General features: G+C 44.9%; 1 protein-coding gene across 2 annotated transcripts in view; it reads right to left on the reverse strand.

Moving 5' to 3' along the window:
- LAMA5 (laminin subunit alpha 5) overlaps positions 1-23577 on the reverse strand; it is a 209382-nt gene that overhangs the window by 109903 nt on the left and 75902 nt on the right. For both annotated transcript variants that reach the window (XM_077929358.1, XM_077929357.1), the window contains exons 4-6: positions 19408-19526; positions 16301-16471; positions 13098-13195 (exon numbers count right to left, since the gene is read on the reverse strand). In XM_077929358.1, coding sequence (XP_077785484.1) covers positions 13098-13195; positions 16301-16471; positions 19408-19526 — 388 coding nt within the window. The remainder of the gene's footprint in view (positions 1-13097; positions 13196-16300; positions 16472-19407; positions 19527-23577) is intronic.

Consider the following 23577-nt stretch of genomic DNA (forward strand, 5'->3'; position numbering starts at 1 on the left):
GGAAATACAAATATTACTAGGATCTCTGTGTAATTCATTTTTCGCCAGTAAAAATTTTAAGAGCACTTTTATACAGTCATTTGCGTGCTACTAATGAATGGCATTGGGACTGTCTCTAGAAAACTGTGTTCCTCCTCTCTTACTGCCTCTTCTCAAAAACTTCCACGTCACTTATTTAAAAAACAACAACAACAACCCTATTGTATCACTGCACTTCAGTTTAACAGCATTGGAATGTTAATACCAAGAATATCCCCTGGACAAGGACAAATGAGTGGCAGCTGCCCAGAGGGTAGGTGGGAGCAGTGGTTGGAGCAGTACATTGCTGCACAAATGCCATTCATTTCAATGGGAAACCTGCAGGAGAAATTCCTGGCGGATTACGCCTTCCCTGTGATTTTGTTAGCTGAGGTTTGCTCTGACTAAACAGGCAGTTCTAGAGGCGCCAGGCAAGACTTAGAATCTTGTCCTGACTGGGCCATGGTGCCGATTTATTAGGTAAGGTGACATCATGCCATAAACTTGCACTCCACTGTGCCATTATACCCACCCAACAAAAATGTGCTCTGTTGTGTCAGGCTGATGGATAATACAGTTCTGCTCCAGCTTTTATCTGCGCAATTACTCATTTCCCCCTCCAGGCATGCCTCACCCTCCTATGGCACACGCCCGTACAGTTCGCTCATTCGAAACTCAGGGCTTAAAAATAGATGCATTTTATAAAAGCTGTAAGAAATAGACAGGGAGCTGTGGTAGACAGCCCGTTTCAGGTACACACCCATGTATTTCCATTGAGTCCCTGGGTTTGCATGCAGAGCCAATAGTCAAGACAGTGGGGGTAAGAGCAGAAGTACAACATCTAAGACGGTCCCCCAACCACCATATGTAGCAGCTGACGATGGGTTGTACTCAAGAAGGTTACAGTTCCATCAGCCCAAGGGATTTCACAACAGAATGCTCTCCCCTCCTTTCACATGCCCCCTAAATCTGTTCTGGGGGTTCCCTCACCCCCCCCCCCCGAAGCACAATTGGTGATAGCACACAAGTAGACAGAGGAAAGTAATCCTGGTGTAAATGGGACTATTAAATTGATTGCCACCCAACATCAGCTTCGTGGCACTCGCACCAGCCGTGGAGGAAGGTAATCTGTATCAGCTTTTAAGTTTCCACCATGACTGAACAAATGCTACAGTAATTAGTAAAGATTCTGTATCCTGTATATTTCTCTCTGGTTATCAGAATACTGAATCATTGGTATTCTGATTGGCCATGCTCAGACATCACACTAAACCACAGTTTAGAGTGACAAGAACAAGCCTAGTTAAGCTTCAGAGTGGCTGGGGCAAAATTGTTGTTATTGTAAGACTCTCATGCTACACCCTCCTCCTCTGGTGCAACCATGGGGAGACACTTTAGCTTCCGATTTCTGATTTATCAAGTCTTGTCGTGTTGTCTAAACTCACAAGACATTTTGAAGCACACCATATTAAGCATTAACATGGGTTTCTTGTTCAGATTACACAATAAACTGTAGCTAATAAAAACTGGGATCCGTGATCACTGCAGATGGTGACAGACGCCAGCTTCTTGGGAGAAAAGCGATGACAAACCTAGGCAGCATCTTAAAAAGCAGAGACATCACCTTGCCAACAAAGGTCCGTAAAATTAAAGCTATGGTTTTCCCAGTAGTGATGTATGGAAGTGAGAGCTGGACCATAAAGAATGCTGATCGCCGAAGAATTGATGCTTTTGAATTATGGTGCTGGAGGAGACTCTTGAGAGTCCCATGGACTGCAAGAAGATCAAACCTGTCCATTCTGAAGGAAATCAGCCCTGAGTGCCCACTGTAAGGACAGATCCTGAAGCTGAGGCTCCAATACTTTGGCCACCTCATGAGAAGAGAAGACTCCCTGGAAAAGACCCTGGTGTTGGGAAAGATTGAGGGCACAAGGAGAAGGGGACGACAGAGGACGAGATGGTTGGACAGTGTTCTCGAAGCTACAAACATGAGTCTGACCAAACTGCGGGAGGCAGTGGAAGACAGGAGTGCCTGGCGTGCTCTGGTCCCTGGGGTCACGAAGAGTCGGACACGACTAAATGACTAAACAACAAATGAACACTGGAAACACATGCTTGGAACACATGAGTCCAGGGCTCACCTTGGCTTATTCTGGTTGTGCCAAATTATGGTTTGTGCAGGGATAGCAGGCATGGTGCCCTCTGTTCCAATCAACCTGTCACAACCCAGTATCCCTCCAGCCCAAGAACATGGCACTGCCATTCTCAGACTTGGTGGCCCATTGCAGAAGGCCCAGTAAGATCAGAGGCCCCTGCTGCTCCATCACAGTGGGAGGCCACTGAAGTTGGCCTATTTAACTGAAAAAGCCCCTTCCAGCGCAACGTGCGCTAACAACTGTGATTTGTGCTTTCGATGAAAAGACATGGGCGTGCACCTAAAGCAGGCTGTATACCTCCCTGTCTATTTGTGCTAGTTTTCATAAAGTGCATGTATTTTTAAGCCGTTTGTTTTGAACAAGAGAACAGTGTGTGCGTGTGCCATAGAAGGGAGAGGCAAGCCTGGAGGGGGAAATGAGTAATTGCATGGATAAAAGCCGGGACAAAACTGTATTACCCATCAGTCTGACACAACAGACAGCATTTTTGTTTGGTGGGTAAAATGGCACAGTGGAGTGCAAGGCTCTGGCATGCTGCCACTGTAGAGGGCTGAGCTGAAGTTTGTTGCTGAAGCAACACGCGAGCCCTGCAGTCATATAGGGCAGGATGAGCCTTGCCTCACATCTTGCCTTGCTTTGCTCAACCTCTCCCTGCATCCAGCCTGAGCGCTGCCTGGCACCATGCCTTGTCTCACTGCAGACCAGAGGAGGCAGCTAAAACCTGCAAGGTCAATAGAAGGCGATGGTGGGAGTTGTTGCTCACAACATTTTATCCCGGGTTTAGGGTAATATCCAAAAGCAGCCATTGTTGGTAAGTGTGTGTTTTACGATTCAGCAGTTTGGTTGTGGGAGGAAAGCGGGATAAGGATTATCACTTCTGAGACTGAAACACACATTTTGAAAGGCCCCATTGTATGAGCAGTTTTCCATTGACATGTTGCATTAGCTGAATGTCTTGCACCTTCTTCACTGGCCAAAATTCAGACAATAGCTGCACACAACAGTATTGGTAAAACCTGCAGAACTTTCGCAAACTCATACACATTAATGAGGATCTGCAGAAACGTGCTTACCTATTATAAACAGGAACCACATAAAGAAGAATAAAGGAACAGCTGAAGTTGGCACATTCTCTGAGTCAAGTTCTGTGTGAGAGCTCATTGAGAAAAATAGATAGCCAGAGTGAGTGGCTCCTCAAGCAGGAGCCCAGCTCAATTTATAAATTTCCCATAAATATGAACTGGCCCATAAAGAAATGTTTATCAAAGGGAATGGTGAGCCTTAAGAGCAAAGGAGAGGGACAAAAGAAACACTCTTGAGCTTCATGAGAGAGAGAAATTAAGATTACATGAACTGCCTTCCTGGATCTGGCCAAGGTATAACTTTCTGCTTCTAGCAGCAACAAACCAGAAGCTTCTAAATCTCCCAGGCAGGATGCAAAGGTCATGCTAATAGCCTCGCATCATTAGCAATGGAACAAGAAGAGCTGGAAGTTCCCTATTCAGAAATAAGAAAAAGAATGATGCATGGAGGGCATTGCACTCTGCAAAACTCTGCTCTGAAGATTTGGAAAGGGCCTTTGGGAACTGCATTGCATGATGCAGTTTCATTTGCTGCTGAACCAAAGCTATAACTCAACATTCAAAAGAGCACTCCGATAAAAAGCTACGGATGCCTTTAATAACAAACCCCGCTCTTACTGCAACATGAACAACCCCATCCCAGCTTGCCATGTTGACAATTCGCAGCATTTGTGCAAAGAAAATTAGCTTGATTGGGCAATCAACATCAGATTTTGCCCAGGATAAGGACTAACGATTCCTGCTTCACTTCCAAATGTGGACAGGACAAACGATAATAAGGTATGTATATGCCCAGGGCTGAACCACCCATGGGACAAGGTGAGACGGCCACTTCGGGTGGCAGAATCCCATTGTCCACTGCTGCTGTCTTGGTGGTAACAACAGCTGCAAAATGCTCCTTAGAGACTGGGTCTGCTGCCTCCTCAGCAGCCCCCGTCCCCCATCCCACACGATCTACATGAGCCTCATAGTCTCTTCCCACATCTATATAGGGGGGGGGGGAATGGCAGGGGCTCCCCTCTGTGGTCTACTGGGGTTTACACCCACCCAGCATTATTCACAGCGGGTGCAGGCCCCCCTCCAATGGCCTTTGATTCCCACTTCAACCAATGGGTAAGGATGATTTGATTGGGGGGCGGGGAAAGGTGAGCCACCGATCCCATATCATTATGCTGAAAGTCCACAACACTGGCCTATGCTGACAAACAGCCTGATGCACCTATAACCACCCCTTTTGATGTACCATAACCAGTCTGCATGGGACGTGGGTGGTGCTGTGAGTTAAACCACAAAGCCTAGGGCTTGCCAATCAGAAGATCAGCGGTTCGTATCCCAGCAACGGGGTGAGCTCCCGTTGCTGGGTCCCAGCTCCTGCCAAACTAGCAGTTCGAAAGCACGTCAAAGTGCAAGTAGATAAATACCGTATTTTTCACCCCATAGGACGCACCGCCCCATAGGACGCACCTAATTTTTTGGGGGGGAAATAAAGAAAAAAAAAATTTTCCCCTCCCCAGGCGCGGGGGAAGCCTGAGCTTCCCCCGACCCCAGCCCCCAGAACAGCCTGATATCCGCAAGCCTAGGGAGCCGCACTGGTCTCCCCAGGCTTGCGGAGAGGTGCGCGAAGCCCGGGGGCGCTCTTCAGCGTGCACCAGGCTTCGGAATGCAGGCAGCTCTGTGCCACCCTCCGGAGCCCCGCGCGGCTTCGCGCCGGGATCCGGAGGGTGGCGCAGAGCTGCAAGAAGCCCTGGAGCTCAGGCAGCTCCGCACCACCCTCCGCCGAGTTCCCCCAGGTGCGCAAGGCTTGCGGACAGCTGCGTGAAGCGCGGGGCGTCCTCCGAAGGGCGCCCCGTGCTCCGCGCTGCAGGCTACCGCCCGCAAGCCTTGCATGCCCGGGGGAGATCTCCTGGGTGCGCAAGGCTTGCTGACACCCGCACGAAGCACGGGGCGTCCTACCGAGGGCGCCCCGTGCTCCGCGCTGCCGGCTACCGCCCGCAAGCCTTGCGCGCCCGGGGGGAGTTCCCCCGGGCGTGCAAGGCTTGCGGATAGCTTCCTGGAGCCTGGAGAGCAAGAGGTGTCGGTGCGCACCGACACCTCTCGCTCTCCAGGCTTCAGCGAAAGCCTGCATTCGCCCCATAGGACGCACACACATTTCCCCTTCATTTTTGGAGGGGGAAAAGTGCGTCTTATAGGGCAAAAAATACGGTAGGTACCGCTCTGGCGGGAAGGTAAACAGTGTTTCCGTGCGCTGCTCTGGGTCGCCAGAAGCAGCTTAGTCATGCTGGCCACATGACCCGGAAGCTGTATGCCGGCTCCCTCGGCCAATAAAGCTAGATGAGAGCCACAACCCCAGAGTCATCCGCAACTGGACCTAACGCCTTTACCTTTAACCAGTCTGAATACATCTATAAGCCTGTTGTTATTGTCCATGGAGTTTTCATGGCAGGGATAATGGAGTGGCTTGCTGGTTCCTGATCCAGGTGGATCACATTTAGTCAAAACTCTCCACTATGATCCGTCCATCTTGGGTGGCCCTGCATGGCATAGATCATAGCTCCTCTGAGTTATTAAAGCCCCTTCGCCACGGCAAGGCAGTGATCCATGAAGTGATCCATAAAGAAGGCTGATCACCGAAGAACTGATGCTTTTGAATTATGGTGCTGGAGAAGACTTGAGAGTCCCATGGACTGTAAGAAGATCAAACCTATCCATTCTTAAGGAAATCAGCCCTGAGTGCTCACTGGAAGGACAGATCGTGAAGCTGAGGCTCCAGTACTTTGGCCACCTCATGAGAAGAGAAGACTCCCTGGAAAAGACCCTGATGCTGGGAAAGATGGAGGGCACCAGGAGAAGGGGATGACAGAGGACGAGATGGTTGGACAGTGTTCTCCAAGCTACCAACATGAGTTTGACCAAACTGTGGGAGGCAGTGGAAGACAGGAGTGCCTGGTGTGCTCTGGTTCATGGGGTCACGAAGAGTCGGAGACGACAGAACGGCTAAACAACAGTTGCAAACCAGTCCAAATACTTTTACTGAGATACCTATAACCAGTCCTGATACCTTTCCTACCTCTCAATCCAAGGACTGGTGTCTTTAGCACAGAGAACAGCCTAGAAGTCTAGAAACCCAGAAATAGTTTACATTGCTGGTGGAGATAAGCAAAGACGTCAAGCATGCCTGTCCGTTACTGAAGCTCCATAGCACCTCATATGTCAAGTGCTCTGTGTAATGAATTACACATCAATGTGCTTACTTCAGTGTTTACATATTTCATTGATTGAATATATACACTGTGGTGGGCTAAACCAGGAATGCACTTCTTTACTGTTACCACTGCCCTTCTCATTGACGTGAAATGTGACTCAGGAATATTCTGTGAAGCAATGAAAATGCTTTAAAAGGATGAAGGGCCAGCACAGCACACACACCCAGTTTAAAGGCAATTTGCTTTTGTGCTGCAAACATCACCCTTGCTCAAATTCTGACAAATGAATTTTGTCTTTACCCCAATGATTCCAGTATCAATGAGTTTATGTTACTGTCATTTTTAATGTGCTCTATTAGTTTCTCTGCATTTTTATTTTGAATATATTCTGCAAATTTGTGAGGGGTTTTTTCTCTGCACTTTTTATTTTGCAGATATTTTGCCAAAGGAAATCATGCAAATAAGCTAAACAAATCTAACTTTCTAAATTTATGAACTGCTTCCTGAACCAAAGAGAATGTCAATCAAATATCCTCCCCCAGCCCATATTGATAGATTTCAATAGATTTCACTGCTGGCAAAGTAATCACTAAAACGGGCCCATATAACTACCAGTATTTGCTACCTATTGCTCAGGGTGGATTTGATTTAAACCAAATAGATGTAAATCATGATTTACATCACGATTTAAATCACTAGTCAGTAAGACATGATTTGAATAATTTTTTTTACAGAAAGACTCATTCTTGCTGGTATAATCTTCTCTTCATAGATTGAGGTAAAGTTCGCTAATCAGAACACTATTTCTCGTTTTGTGGAGTTCGCAAATAGTTCGCAAAAGCACAGTGGTACCTCTGGTTACATACTTAATTCGTTCTGGAGGTCCATTCTTAACTTGAAAATGTTCTTAACCTGAAGCACCACTTTAGCTAATGGGGCCTCCTGCTGCCGCCGCACGATTTCTGTTCTCATCCTGAAGCAAAGTTCTTAACCCGAGGTACTATTTCTGGGTTAGCGGAGTCTGTAACCTGAAGCGTCTGCAACCCGAGGTACCACTGTATACCAAATAGTAAACAGGACTGTTCTTAAACCGATGTACCACTGTACAGCTGTATGCATAAGCCACACATCTCTTTCAAGAAGTAAACACACAGCCCCTGCCAAAATTTCTCTAACTTCCCTAACAGAAAGGCTACCCATAAGAAGCAGGAAATGGCACCAAAAGAGATATGCTACCCTGCAGGAAGAATGCTTGGAATCAGCAGTGCCCTCCCCATCGTCAGATGAGGCAGGCAGAGTTGGGAGGAGAGGGATGCACAGAAATCAAAACTGTCTGAGTCCATCTTCATGCTGGGTGATGGCACTCCTTCTCCCTGTCCCATTTCCATGCCTTCATTTGTCCACCCACAGCACTGATTATCCATGTATTACCCCTGCCGCATCTACGTGAATACAGCGCAAAAGAATGTCCATTTTCACATGGCGATCAGACACACCCATTGGGGGCAGGGAATGCATAGACAGTAGCATCCGAGTTTCGCTGAAGTCATTAGTGGAACCTCTGCCAAGTTCAGCAGGGAATCCCTGGAGTTTCCCCCCCAAAATGCCTTTCAGACTGCAGGTAAAGTGTGGTCTCTCCCTATCAAGAAATATTTTTGGGTGGTGCAGCTGCTTCGTTATACAATATTGCTAAGAGACACATCCAAGCATTGCTAGAACACAAGGGGGAATCAAATCAATACTTTTTTTATTTATTCTTTCAGGGTAGGGAGAGGTGCCAAACTCAGACAAGAACTCTCTTTATTTTCATTTTCTTTTCTTTTTTACTGATTCAATATTGGCTGGAGACCACTAGAGTTGTAATGTTAGAAGATGGCTGGGAGAAAAATAAAACCACTGTTTGTGGGAAGGAACGTGCAATCCTTTGAGCCTTGCTCAATAGATGAGGCCTTTTCAGTGCCTAGACCGCGAAGACCCTGAAAAACTCACAGGGTAACTTATCCTGAACTCTTAGAATAACAAGGCCATGAAAATTTTGCGAAACAATAGTTAGGCAATGGTTATTTTGAATACCTAGACAGCTTACTGTAGAGGGGCAATGCATGATTTACACTGGGATAGCGTTAGTATTCTTGTTCTGTTTCTTTTATATATATAGATTTGCTGAATGTGTCAAACCGTTTGTTTGCTGCGCTTGTATTGTGGTGGCCTATGGCTTTAAACAATGAAGTTTATTCACTCAATAGTTAGGCAGAAACGTCCAAAAATTATTGAGTTTCTAGATTGAAATTGAGTTCTGGTCAGGACTGGCTCTATCATTAGGCAGACTGGGGGAGCGTGCCTCAAGCGACAGAATTCAGGTTGCTACTGAACTCCAGAAAAGTGTCGACAGGCCAGGTACTAATATCTGGTAACTGAGACATTTTGTGTGCATTCATAGAACATGCAACCATGCACACATGGGCTGTTTTCGGACCTGGAATGCTACACATGGGTTCTTACTATGGGCTATTACTGACAATGGGCCTTACTTACAAAGCCAGACAGTTCTTATCAAGAAAGGGAAATTCCATTCATTATCATGAGCACATGGCAAAGGTTGAGAGTAGGGAGGGGGTGGGGTGGGGTGGGGGGACAGCTTGCCAAAATGCACCCTGCAAAACAGCTGACCAAAAACTTCATAGTTAACAGCTCCTTTTTGGAACAGTCACCTGACCCAACACTTTGGCTGTATGGTCATATCAACAACACAGAGGGTAGAGGTTCTGTGCCGTCCTGAGCACCTTCTGGAGAGACAAGGAATTCCTGCCTTAGTGCGCTTTCAAAAAGAGTTACGGTAAAACATCCAATTATAAGTTATACAATCATGATCTATACACATTGCAAGAGATTTTTAGAAAATGTTTGAAAAGCATTAGAATCTTTATTTGGAATTAGAAACCAAAGGGTGTTTAAATCTCTTCCATTTAGACAAGTTTTATATCTACTCGAGTTAATGAATTTTTAATACTGAAGCCCATGGATGACAAAGGCTTGACCCCTGAAGAGGACTTTATTTCGAAACCTTTCTGGCTGATTCATCTAAATAGCACTTATTTCTAAATATCATATGACCTATAGGTAGAATACAGGGACGTGGTGGCGTTGTGGTCTAAACCACAGAGCCTAGGACTTGCCGATCGGAAGGTCGGCAGTTCAAATCTCTGCGACGGGGTGAGCTTCCGTTGTTTGGTCCCAGCTCCTGTCCACCTAGCAGTTTGAAAGCACGTCAAAGTGCAAGTAGATAAATAGGTACCACTCCGGCGGGAAGGTAAACAGCGTTTCCGTGTGCTGCTCTGGTTCACCAGAAGCAGCTTAGTCACGCTGGCCACATGACCCGGAAGCTGTCTGTGGACAAAAGCCGGCTCGCTCGGCCTATAGAGCGAGATGAGTGTGCAACCCCAGAGTCGTCCACGAATGGACCTTATGGTCAGGGGTACCTTTACCTTTATAGGTAGAATACAGAAGTGCATTCTTAATATTTGTCTGTATATTTTATCACAGTGTTTTTACCTTAAGTCTGTCTTTTTGAAGTTGTATCGTGTTAAGGAGAGCAAAACTCCCCCCCCTCCTGTTTTTGTCTGTGCTCTTTCAAAACACAGACAAGATGTATTCCCATTTTGGCCTCAAATACACGCCAATGACCGCCATATCCATACCAAAAAGGAATGAGGCCTGCTCCTCACCAATTCACTGCAGTGGAATAGGGACTCCTACATAATGAGCTGGCTGACAGCAGAGAACAGGAACATTTCACCTCAGGAAGCAGAGCTGAAATGAACAACCCTCCCATTCTCTCCAGGGCGCTTGGGGTCTCAAGCACCAGCAACAGAAAACAGCACCCTTAGAGGATCCCAGCCCACATTCCCAGTATAGGCCATTTAGCTCCAGAGATGCTGTTCAGCACATCTGCCCTTAGTCAAACCTTGGTTTCAAACACTGGTTAAGAAGAAAACCCTGCTTTGGGGTAGTTGCAGTTATATGCCTATGGTGGTGTTATGCTTACATGTGTGTCTTATGGGGGAGTTGGAGATTCATGCTGGAGAGGAAAGGATTTAAAGGAGTTTGTCATTCTCACAGTTTCCTCCTATTTAGGAGATTGAAAAAGATACCATTGCATTTCCCGGTCATTCCTAATGAACGAAAAGAGTCCACTTGAATGAATAGCCAGGCACAGTGCCCAATATTACGGAACTTGGAGGCTCAAACGCTTATCCTAATTTTGACAGGCTCACGGTGGAAATATTGGACCCTATAAAGTATGGTGGCAGTTATTTATGAAAACTCTGACCTTGAAAGAATTCTTTACCAACAAACGGATAGTTCAGTCTCTCCTATTCTTAATTATGTTTAGTCTGCTATAAACCAAATAAATGAGTCTGCAGTACCTATGACTAAACTTCTCAGGCTTTCGAGGCAACTGTTCTCCTCTCTAGAATTAAGTCATGCTCTTGATCACAATCTGGGACCATGATGTTAAAGAAACAACGTAGTAGACATCAGGCAACTGTGCTGATGGGAAGCAGAAAGGGGAGCAAATCTGTTGTCGTTTGCAGGGACAGGGAGGCAGAGTGAGAAAGAGCAAAACATAAAAGGAGGCAACTACACAAGCAAAGCCTCATTTCAGCCCCTACTCGTTTTCCAAATGCAAGGAATATGGCAACATTTTCCATTCTCATTATCTCCCGACAAATTTAGGTGATAGGGATATGAGCCGTCTCTTATCATTCATATGTGAGTGTCTAAAAATCCAGACATGATGAGGGCCAGGGACTGGAACCAAGTTTGTGCTCCTGTGTCCTCAAGAACAAAGTTTTGGCTCTGATTCCCGCTAATCATGTGCTTTGAATATTTTCTGTGAGTAGGTATTACGAGAGCTAAAAATGCCCAATGAAAACTTTTCCCCCTATTGCTCTTGGGAACCGTATTTTAAACTCCCCCCTGACCAAGGAACAATACTGCAGAGGAGAAGTCCACCTTTGCAACAGTGAATTCTAGATATAAGCAATGCAACCCTAAGCAGATCTACTCAGATGTAAATCCATTTAGGATTGAAGCCTAAGGCTGAAGTTCTTAGAAAACGAAACAGAGAAGAAGGTGGATGAGATGCTTAAAAGCCAAACATAAAAGCCGGGTGATGGTCTATCATCTTTATCACTAAGGAAGAAATCAAAAGCAGGTGGTAGAACTAGATCAATCAAAGAGAAGAAAGGAAGAAAGGGGCAACTGGTATATAATACGCTACATATATAATGCAAAGTGCCATGCAAATTGTGAAATAATAGATGTTCACACAGAAATATTTATTGCTCGTGATCACATGGGAAGTTGTGGAGGTGTGGAACTTCCAAATAAGTCACAGATAAAACAGACAGGAAATTTATAGCGCCAGTCTGCAGCAAGTAAACATATTTAGCAGTGTTCTTCAAGGTGCCTATCCTGGCGAATTGTTACATTAATAGTAAACAGTACCAAATTTGAAGGCTGATGGCTATGTGCTTCCTGCATTTGGAGGGCAATACGCCTCTGAATACCAGTTGCTGGAAACTGCAAGAGAGCATAGTACTACTGTTTGTGAGAACAGGATGCTGGACTAGGTGGGACTTTGGCCTGACCCAGAAAGCCTCCTCTAATGTTCTCCTATTTGCTCCGGACATCAAGTGTGATCACCCAACTCACATCTTTTCATGAAATCCTTGTTTTACACACTGTGGAATCAACCCTGTATGCTTCAGAATTGGATCAATCTGAGGCTGGTTTACATACTGAACTGAATCACTGCAAAGTCTGTTCTGAGTGTTATACAGTGGTACCTTGGTTTATGAACTAAATCCGTTCCAGAGGTCCATTCTTAAACTGAAACCGTTCTTAAACCAAGGAGCGCTCTCCCTAATGAGGCCTCCCGCCGCCGGTGCCCTTCCACCGTTCAGATTCCGTTCTTAGACCGAAGTAAAGTTCACAAACCAGGACACTACTTCTGGTTTTGCAGAGTTCGTAAACCAAATCGTTTGTAAATGTGGCTGTTCTTAAACTGAGGTACCGCTGTATTCTTTCTTTCTACTTATCACAGACTTTTAAGTTCTGTTGAAGGACTAAGAAAACATTTTTTTCTTATATCAGCTCAATAAACAGTTCTGGGTTTGCAACAAAAAGCTAACTGACCGCCGTTCTGGGTAGCACATGACTCTGGTTCAAGTGATTTGGTTTGACTCATATTTGAATGTTGCATGAGCTGCTGTATTTGGTTAAACTCTCAGTATGACAACATAATCTAGGTGATGTTGGCAATCTAGGAAGCAGTTGAGGTGATGGAGTAAAGTGCAAATTAACAAGGGGAGAATCTTGCTTTAGAATGCAGCTAATCTATCAATCATATATCCATCATCTATCTATCATCTATCTATCTATCATCAATCTATCTATCACATTACACCTTGCCTTTCGACACAACTGGCTCTGCTGACTTACAGCAAAATTCATCTTTCAGTCCCCCCATTGCATTATGAACCTTGTTTCCCTTTCACCAACTATCCTTCTTAGTTCAATTCTTTACATATCAGTCTATCTAGGCATGGTGTTTTCCAATAGAGAAGTCTTACCTATAAGGATCTGTAGGGTCTTTGGCATCACAGACGTCAGCGTGACCATGGCATACACACCGTCCTCCAATGCTGATATCTTTGATGCTGTAGTAATACTAAAAGATCACGGAATGGTTTGTCCTTGTCACTTTGCAGACATCGGCCATATATTCTCTCCCATACAAAGGAATAAACTCATGGCACAAATGCCCAGCTACTTCAAGATAAATAACTCAAACTTTGTCAGTGATAGGATTCCATCTGACGCATCCTTTACAAAATTATTCTTGAATGATGGATCCATCAGTAAAGGAAGTATTCCTTACAGGAAGAGCAGAGTAATATTAGCACCTCTGCCCTGCCTGGTAATTCCCCACACTGGATATTATACTGGGTGTGAGAGAGGATCAGAGGCTTACAGTGTCATGGCAACAGTATTCCTAACTCTGCTTGTCACAATGCAGCTTTAGGGTGACATCACAGAAACATCATGGGCTGTGTACTGAGCAACAGACAAGCTAGAGGCACTAGCAGGTCCAATGTGGTATATGGCCTAATGAAGGCTCCAAGGGCCAGACAGAAAGCATTCAGGGCATTCAGCCTCTAGGGCTGAAGTCCCATCCCCCTGGCTTAGTAAAACTGACAGCCCAGGACATTATGTCAGGCAAGGCTAAACAATTTGCAAAGTTCGCTCTTTATTGTCTCTGTTCTAAGAGCAGACCACCATCAGTCTGAACAATATCAATAAATACTGGATTCCTGGATAAAAGCATACAGGGCTTTGAAATCTGCAGAGCCTCTGAGCAGATATTTAATGACCTAGTTGATCTCTCTCATTTTTTTGTGGGAGGAGCACGACAACACCCACCCCTACCAAGGGGAACCAATAGGTTTTATTTCTTTAAATATTACTTTGGGGCATTTCTTCCTTCGTCCAGCAGCACCAGCTGCATACTTAAAGCCTCTTCAGTGCAGTTTTTGCTGGCTACAGTAAGTAACACCTGCTGGTTATTGCAGAGCTAACGAACAAGTAGACTGGGATATCCCCCATGCTGGACTTTGCCAAGGAAGTTGTGTGTAGCAATCAGCAGGTGCCTCAAGTGTTGTCGGGTGGGTGGCTTTGTTTGTTGGCAACCAATGTTCTCCCCACAACCCCCAAGCAGATTGCAGATTTATTACTCTAGACATCTGCATATAACTCTCTCCACAACTGTGCTGTTAGATAGACTGCAACAAGGATCTCAGAGTCCAAAATGTCTCTCCATAGGAAGGGTTGAGCTGTTGGTCATGCATAATTGGTGTTGTGGGTGGGAATGTTACCTAACAAAGTATCACACATATGTATAAAGGGTTAGGAACTTTTTAATTGATCAAGGAACTTTTTTTTAGTTTAATTTTTTTATTAAATTTCTTTTCATAATCTATTAAATAATTTTGGTCCTAATAGGTTCAGAATAGGCTTAAACTCATATATGAATGTGCTACTGAGCATATATTCCAAAGGGATATCCAGTCCATGACAGAACTTTAAAATCTTTTTGATGAATTTTATGTGCTATTTTTAATCAGCCGACCCTGACATTTTTCCAGTGTTTCACCTTACCCCATGTGCACTTTATTGCAAGCAGAGAAAATCAAGCCCAATTGCAAGATATAAATCCTGTTGTATATACTGCAGCCATTTACATGCACATAGTATTGCCATTTATTACAACACGCCCTCACTTCTGTATGGGAAACTGGTAACATGCAAAGTGCAATATAAATCCAGATCACCCAGGAACAAGTCCTGTAGACCACTCAGGCTACTGATGCCCTAATTTTACCTTTAATCTTGAGATATATTTTTCAACATCATCATCATCATCATTATTAAACATTAGTGAATCTAATCTGATAACAACATTGATTAACTGTTTTCTGCTTGTCCTGAACAGGAACTACCGTATTTTTCCCTCTATAACACGCAGATTTTTTCTCCTAAAAAGGAAGGGGAAATGTCTGTGCGTGTTATAGAGCGAATGTGTGGTCCCTGGAGCCAAAAAATCAAGCAAAAGTCAAATCGCGAGTCACGGAGAAGGGAAACCTGAAAAGAGGAAGTGGCGGCTTTCCTGCATTCTGCCTCAGGGTCTTACTGCCCTCCCTCCCCTGTTTCGTTGCTGTGTTTGTTCAAACGGAACAAAGAGCAGGGAAAGCCCCTCCCCTCCAGGCAAGCAGAGGGGAAAGCAGAGTCGTTCCTTCTAATTCCTCTCTGTGCTCCGGTGCTGCTGGGGGAGAGGGAGAGAGAGTGGGGGAGGGAGAGGGAGAGGGGGGAGGGAGAGGGAGAGAGAGGGGGGAGGGAGAGAGAGGGGGGGAGGGAGGGAGGGAGAGGGAGAGAGAGAGAGAGAGAGAGAGAGAGAGATGGCTGGCTTGGGGGGGGGGAACTTTTGCCTTTCTTTCCTCCCACCGGTTAAATCCCTCTCCAGCATTCTTAACCAGCTGCTTCTCTGCCCTCTCATGTCCCTTCTTTGTTTTTCCTTCGCTCCCCACTTAAAATGTGGTTACAAAGCATAGATCCCACTGTTGCCTGGGGCTGCAATGGTGCAAAAACGTGGTTAAAAAGCATGGATCCACATGGATCCTCAGGATCTTTGCATTGGGTCACCCCAAATTCACCATCAGATCACATAGCATGTCCATGGCTACAGCCTGCACCAAAAAAATCACGCACCCACTGTTGCCTGGGGCTGCAATGGTGCAAAAACGTGGTTAAAAAGCATGGATCCACAGGAATTATCAGGATTTTTGCATTGGGTCACCCCAAATTCACCATCAGATCACATGTCTGTGGCCACAGCACGAAGCACAAAAATGATACATCCACTGTTTCATTTAGAATGTTTTTTCCCTTGTTTTCCTCCTCTAAAAACGATGTGCGTGTTATGGTCAGGTGCGTGTTATAGAGCGAAAAATACGGTACTCAGAGAAGACCCACTGAAAATAATGAATATGGCTAATGAAGGTCCATTAATTTCAGTAGGTCTACTCTGGCTAAAACTGAGTTGGATACAACCCTGTTATTCACGGTAGTCATTTGGAAGATGAATAAATGTGTAGAACCTTTTCCCATGGAAGGATACCATGGTACTCTGTACATTTACTCATCTCTCAAATGTTTCCAAAAGCTACTGCTCCCACGCAGATTTGACTGATAAGCAAAGAGGAGCCTAGAAGCATCTCACCCTTCTGGTCACGGTCGGATCTCGTAAGGCCTTTCCCATCAGATGCCCAAGTAGGGTGTTAGTCCGCAGGAAGCGTAATCGAATGTTGGTGGCTTTGGTGAAATTCCTTAGCAGAGGAGAATAAGAGAAGTTCATGGCTCCCGGACGCCCGTTCACCAAAGAGACCACAATCTGTAGAGACAAAGTGAGAAAGAGAGGAATATTTCAGGTGTTAGAAAATGTGTGCAGTGGATCAATACAATTCTCATCTACTCATTTAAATTACAGTGGTACCTCGGGTTAAGAACTTAATTCGTTCTGGAGGTCCGTTCTTAACCTGAAACTGTTCTTAACCTGAAGCACCACTTTAGCTAATGGGGCCTCCTGCTGCTGCCGCTCCACCGGAGAATGATTTCTGTTCTCATCCTGAAGCAAAGTTCTTAACCCGAGGTACTATTTCTGGGTTAGCGGAGTCTGTAACCTGAAGCATCTGTAACCTGAAGTGTCTGTAACCTGAGGTACCACTGTACACTATACTACTATGCTCAGAGCAAGTAACAATGGGAGGAATTCAGAATTGCACTGTTAAAAATGTTGTATCAGTGCAAGCATTTCTGCTTGTACAACAGAACAAGCTCTCCTCCCACACGACACTGTTCTAGGGATTCTCCTGACCCCCAGAATTAATTTAGGGGGTGGGGGAAGAGGGGGGAAGCCCCATTGCACTAGCAGAAGTCTCTGAGTGGGTTTCTGCTAGTGGGACCTTTAACTGAATCCAGCCCAATATGTTCTTGGGCATATTGCAGCAAACCCCAGAGTCACAACTGCTCCCATTTAACAGATAAGGAATTGAGGACAAAAGATTATGACTCACGCAAAGCCATGCTCGTAGCTCAACTGAAATGTCAAAAGCTTTCCAGATCTAGATCTAACATTCTTATCAAAAGGTATCACTGGTTCTCTGTGAATGGTCTTTCAATAATGTAAGCAATTATCAACTTGACTCTTGCACACAAAATAGGAACGTACAAACTACAGAAAAGTAAACTATAGACCAGTTATAGCTTGCCATTGAAAAGTAAGTGGGGTTGGTATAACCAGGTTGATCCAAGCTAAGTTAGCTGAAGGTTCTCATTCGCTGTCAACGGCTACTAACCATGATGGCTATGTACTATCTCAATTGTTGGAGGTGGTATGCCTCTGAACAGCAGCTATAGGGAATCACAAGTGGGAAGAGCGCTGTTGGACTGTAGTCCTGCTTGTGAGCTGCCCATAGGACTTTTGGTCTGATGCCACAAGGTTCTTATGTTCTTACATTCGTATTGAGATCAGTGGGATAACTTAGTCAGGATTTAAGACCCACTAATTCATTCCAAAGGGATTCAATTCAACATACACCATGTCGCCAAGCAATCTCAGCTGTAATCCACTTCAGCATTCGATATGGCAAACTTAACATGTCATGCCAATATCACATACAATTCTGGATTTCTTCATTTAAACATTCTGCCATTTTCACAAATGCAAGGTATCTGAGAGGGTATGTGGGGAATGAGTACAAGGCACAAGGCAACAGAGACCTTAGCTGCAACGAACAAAATCCCATACATGGATGAATCTGTTTCAACTGAGCTGCACTCCATTCCAATCTGAGCAGCTGCTAATCAAATCTCTCTTTATTATTTCACCCAGTGCTGAAAAATGCAAACATGCCCTTAAAAATTGAATTAATCCCTTTGGTAAAAATTGACCAAAATAATTCTGCACTTCCTTGCGTTCCCAGACCTTGTGTCTCCCCCCCCTGCAATAAAATGGCCCCCTCCTCCTGCTTAAATAAAATGCTTTGAGGACAAGCATGTCTGTGGTTGAATGAACTCTTTACACCCCACCACAACCCTTTACCAATTGCAGCAAAGTTTGTGTCCTGGAACACAGCATCGGCACAGCTGGAGGAGTTCCGCCAGCATGACTCAAGATTACAGCAGAATTTAGCAACAGGATGTGCCAGAGTTTCCCAGGCACAATATCCCATGGCCTGTTATCAGCTTTGGATAACTCAAGAAACATTCAGAAAGGTAAAGTTCACTGGACAGGGCGACAACTTGCTTATCTCCCAAGAGAAAGGAATATCGCCGCAGAGCCTATCTTCCATTTCCATGACTCTTCTGGGCAAGAATGGAATTGGACAGACGGTACAGAGTTTGGGATCCCAAGAAGCCAATCTTTCTTTTCTTAAACTAATTTCTATGTCTCATGGCCACAGAATATGGTTTGGAAAGGCACAGCTAATGCTTGAAGGAGATTTAGAAACCAAAGGCTAGACAGAGCTTACAATGGCCTTTCCTCCCCCCCCCCATGAGTAATAACAATAACAATAGCTATAATAACAACAACAACAACAACAACAACAACAACAACAACAACAACAACAATAATAATAATAATAATAATAATAATACCCCACCCATCTGGCTGGGTTTCCCCAGCCACTCTGGGCGGCTTCCAACAAAATAGTAAAATACAATAGTGTGCCAAACATTAAAAGCTTCCCTAAACAGGGCTGCCTTCAGATGTCTTCTAAAAGTCTGGTAGTTGTTTTTCTCTTTGACATCTCTTTGATATCACAACAGCCCTGTAAGGCAAGTCGTTTTATTCCCACTCTATAATTCCAATAGTATAGATAGGTTTGTCCGAGGTTACCCAGTAATAATATTCAACACTCTGTCTACAGGCTTATGCTCTCAGAAGCATCAACGTATGAAAACCTGGGTTATCCTTCATACCTTATGTTAATTCAGCATTGATCATTTTAAATACAGGACTTGAACTGGGTGATGTGGGGGGTTTTTGGGGGGGGGTGGAGAAATCTTACAAAAATTAGGCTAATTTGCACCTGAAAATGGTCAGTTTGCATAGTTTCTGGTTGTCATAGATCAAATTAAGCATGCTAATTTTACTCGTATTTATGCTAAAAAGTTTCAAACTGCTATGCTTGTCAAATCCATTCATAGTTACTATTGAACTTACAAAGCAGATTTTTTTTTTTGCAGAAAAATTAAGCACAGGGGAAAAATAGAACCCACATCACTGCTTTGATGCACAGCCAGACAAAAAATTAAAGAGTTTACCTCGCCATTCTCCAAGGGGACAATTCGGGAATATTCGGTGGTGCAGATGGCGTCATCGTCTTTGGTTATCCGTTCCAGAGTCTTCAGGCCAAATTTCTCTATACAATCTCTCTTGGAAGCTATTGAGCAGAGAAGTCAAGAGGTGTACATTTTAGTTGTGTAAAATGAAATATTAATAATATTCTGCAATTGTATTAGAACTTCCAAATATTCAAAGCGCTTCATCTACTTGAGTGTAATTGTCATGTCATCCCTGTAAAGCAGATCAATATTATCTTCCAATATTAGTATATTTGAAAACCTTCCTTGGGGGTTTTTAAAGCAGAGGTTAGATGGCCATCTGTCATGGATGCTTTAGCTGAGTTTCCTGCATTGCAGGGGGCTGGACTAGAGGACTCTCAGGGTCCCTTCCAACTCTACAATTCTACGATTCTATAATTCCTGAGGCTGAGGGAGAGTGGCTTGCCTAAGGCTACCTAGTGAGTTTGTGGCAGAGGCAAGTATAAAAAAGAACTCCCTGATTTCTTTGATAGGACATGACACCAAACGCAGAAAACGGACATGGAGCACTAGGGATTCACAGTGATATATGACATACGATATCTTTATTGTCATTGTCCCATGCAGAACAATGCAATTGAAAAACTACATAAAACATTCAAAAACCCTAAAAACTCTGAAACCCCATTTTAAAATACACTATACTATAGAGCTGGACCATAAAGAAGGCTGATCGCCGAAGAATTGATGCTTTTGAATTCTGGTGCTGGAGGAGACTCTTGAGAGTCCCATGGACTGCAAGAAGATCAAACCTCTCCATTCTGAAGGAAATCAGCCCTGAGTGCTCACTGGAAGGACAGATCCTGAAGCTGAGGCTCCAATACTTTGGCCACCTCATGAGAAGAGAAGACTCCCTGGAAAAGACCCTGATGCTGGGAAAGATGAAGGGCACAAGGAGAAGGGGACGACAGAGGATGAGATGGTTGGATAGTATTCTCGAAGCTACCAGCATGAGCTTGACCAAACTGTGGGAGGCAGTGGAAGGCAGAAGTGCCTGACGTGCTCTGGTCCATGGGGTCATGAAGAGTCGGACACGACTAAACAACTAAACAACAACAACAAATACTATAGAGACCCCTTATGCTGCATTTAGAACCAGAATTGCATTTGCGTAGAAACTGTTTCTCAGGCGGCTAGTCCTGGCCTTTATAACCCTATACCTTCTTCCAGAAGGCAGAAGCTGAAAGAGATCATTTCCGGTGTGCGTACTATCCTGCGATATCTCTGCCGCTTTCTTATGGCACCTGGCAGCATAGATTTGATCCAAGGTAGGAAGAGTGCACCCAATTATTCTCTCTGCAGTCTATACAACCCTGGACAGCATTGTTTTTTCCCTGGCCGTGCAGCTCCCAAACCACACACAGAGACCATAAGTTAATACACTGTCCACAGTGCAATGGTAAAATGCCATCAACAGGTCCTTTGAGAGATTGTTTTTCTGGAGGATTCTCAGAAAATATAACCAGTGGCGTAGCGTTGGTTGTCAGCACCCGGGGCAAGGCAAGTAATTTGCGCCCCCTAACCCGTGGATTTGCGCCCCCTAACCTGTGGATTTGCGCCCCCTAACCCGTGGATTTGCCCTAACCCCAGATGTTGCGCCCGGTGCGGCCGGCCCCCCCTGCACCCCCATGCTACGCCACTGAATATAACCTCTGCTGTGCTCTCTTCATCGGGTCTTTGCTGTTTTCTCCCCCAGGTTAGGTCGTCTCTCAACTCCATTCCCAGAAATCGAAACACCGAGACCTGTTCCACGCACTTCCCCTCAATAATCAAGCTCAATCAAGCTCAAATAGTGAGCTTTGTTTAGGGAATATCCTACAAAGTGCAACGGTGGCTACTTTGGGGAAGGGTCGCGATGCAATGAGAGAGCATCTGCTTCACATGCAGAAGGTACCAGATTCTATCCCCAGCATCTCCAGGTAGGGCTGGGAGAGACACCTGTGTGAAATTCTGGAGAGCCACTGCCAGTCAGTGTAGACAGTAATGAGCAAGGTGGACCAATGCCTTGACTCATCTTATGATTCCTATGCATTTGCGAAAGAGCCATTAGTTGGCACTCTGAAAAGTGTCTGAAAACCTGCAATGCTGGTGCAAAGGAACATGGACCTGTCTTCCTTATCCCTGCAGCTTTTGCAAGAATGCAAGCCCCATGCAGATTTGGAGCTGGAAATCTTACTATCCCAGGCACAGGTCCCAACCTGCTCCCTCAAGGCCCATCCAGAAACAGCTGCAGAAGGAACCGAGCTTTTGATTCCTGCCAAGAATGGCTAAGCTAACTGGCTACACTAAGGAAGACATGCTACAGTGCCCCTCAAACTCCCCACCGACCTCCAGATCTTGGAACTGACATCACAGTGGTTCTCTAATGGAAGATAGCTGCCCAGAGTGCCTGGGGAAGTCCAGCCAGATGGGTGGGATATAAATAAATTTATTATTATTATTATTATTATTATTATTATTATTATTATTATTATTAGGCATTGCTGGGCAAGCAGCCCCAGAGCGTTCATGAACTGGTAAGAGAGCTAGGTATCAAATAAGTAAGAACCAAAAATAAGTAAAATGATCGCCATGAAAGACGGCATTTCAGCGTAGGCTACATGGATTTAGAGGGCCTAATATATCATATTTTTCACTCCATAAGACACACCTGACCATAAGATACTCCTAGTTTTTAGAGGAGGAAAACAAGAAAAAAAATATTCTGAACAAAACAGTGGATGTATGATTTTTGGTGGTTCATGCTTTGGCCACAGACATGATATGTGATTTGACGGTGAGTTTGGGGTAGCCCAATGCAAAAATCCTGAGGATCCATGTGGATCTGTGCTTTGTAACCACCTTTTTTGTGCCATTGCGCCCCACGAAACAATGGGTGTGTGATTTTTTTGGTGCAGGCTATAGCCATAGACATGCTATGTGATCTGATGGTGAATTTGGGGTGACCCAATGCAAAAATCCTGAGGATCCATGTGCTTTTACCTCCCCCTCCCAGGCAGCCTCCTTTATCGCTAGCATCCCTTATCTCCCTCCCAATTGCTTGCTGATCAGCTGCTCAGCGGCTTCGTTTTAATACCCCCTTCCCTCTTTCTACAAAAAAAAAAAAAGCACCATCTGCTTTGCGCCCCCTGGGCAATTCAGCTCCAGGGACCAGCATTCACGCCATAAGACGCACAGACATTTCCCCATAAGTGTGTCTTATGGAGTGAAAAATACGGTAAGTAGCTGCTATAACTTCACACAACAAAATATCCTGAATTGGCTGAAGAGAGATGTTGTGACCACTGGCATTTCCTCAAAATCCGCAACTGAGGTTCCAGCTAGGCCTGAGTGTAATTGTGTGTGGGCACATGAAAAACTGAAATAGCAACTGAGAGGGAGAAGGACTAGGGTCATGGTGTGGATGGTTTTAACCCTTTCAAACACACACAAGCATTCCTGAAGAAAATCACCCTTATATATTTAAGTGCACATTATTTGACTATACACAATTAACATCACATCTAGTTAGCACCACAACTTTTGCTAAAGCCCAGGAGGTGCACCTCATGCTTCTGGAGCAGTGTTTTGAAACTTCAGTCGCTGTGCATTTGAGAGGCACTAATGTTTGGAGAATGAAAACAGCCAAGGAGGCAACGAGAGAACCAGCTGCCAGCTCTCACTGACTCCCCACCATGCCAAATTCTTTCTCCTCCTCCTTGCGAGTCATGCTGGTTAAGTGACCAGATACACCTGGCACCCGGCGGCCACATGGCACTGCTCCATGACCGACAGGTGGAATGGGGGCTTGCAGCATGCAAGGTCAGGCTCTGTTACTTTCTATAAAAGTCTGGTTCCCCTTTGAAATACAAACTTCTATCATGCTAAGAGGGAGGTTTGGTGGTCGGTTTCAAAGGAGACCACCCTGGGAAGAACTGGTAGCAGAGGAAAATAAATGTGCAGACTGGAGTAGAGGGTTGGATGTAGGAAGGACAAGTGCCTTTGACTCTTCTGTTGTGGCAGAAACAGCTAGCAAACGGAATGGGAGAGTGGTGGGCGGGCAGATAAGCTTCTGTTTTTTGGAGACTGGAAGGAAGAGGCTGGTGTGTGTTCACCTATCAATTGCACAAG

Source organism: Podarcis muralis, chromosome 5 (assembly GCF_964188315.1).
Source record: "Podarcis muralis chromosome 5, rPodMur119.hap1.1, whole genome shotgun sequence".
Classification (NCBI taxonomy): domain Eukaryota; kingdom Metazoa; phylum Chordata; class Lepidosauria; order Squamata; family Lacertidae; genus Podarcis; species Podarcis muralis.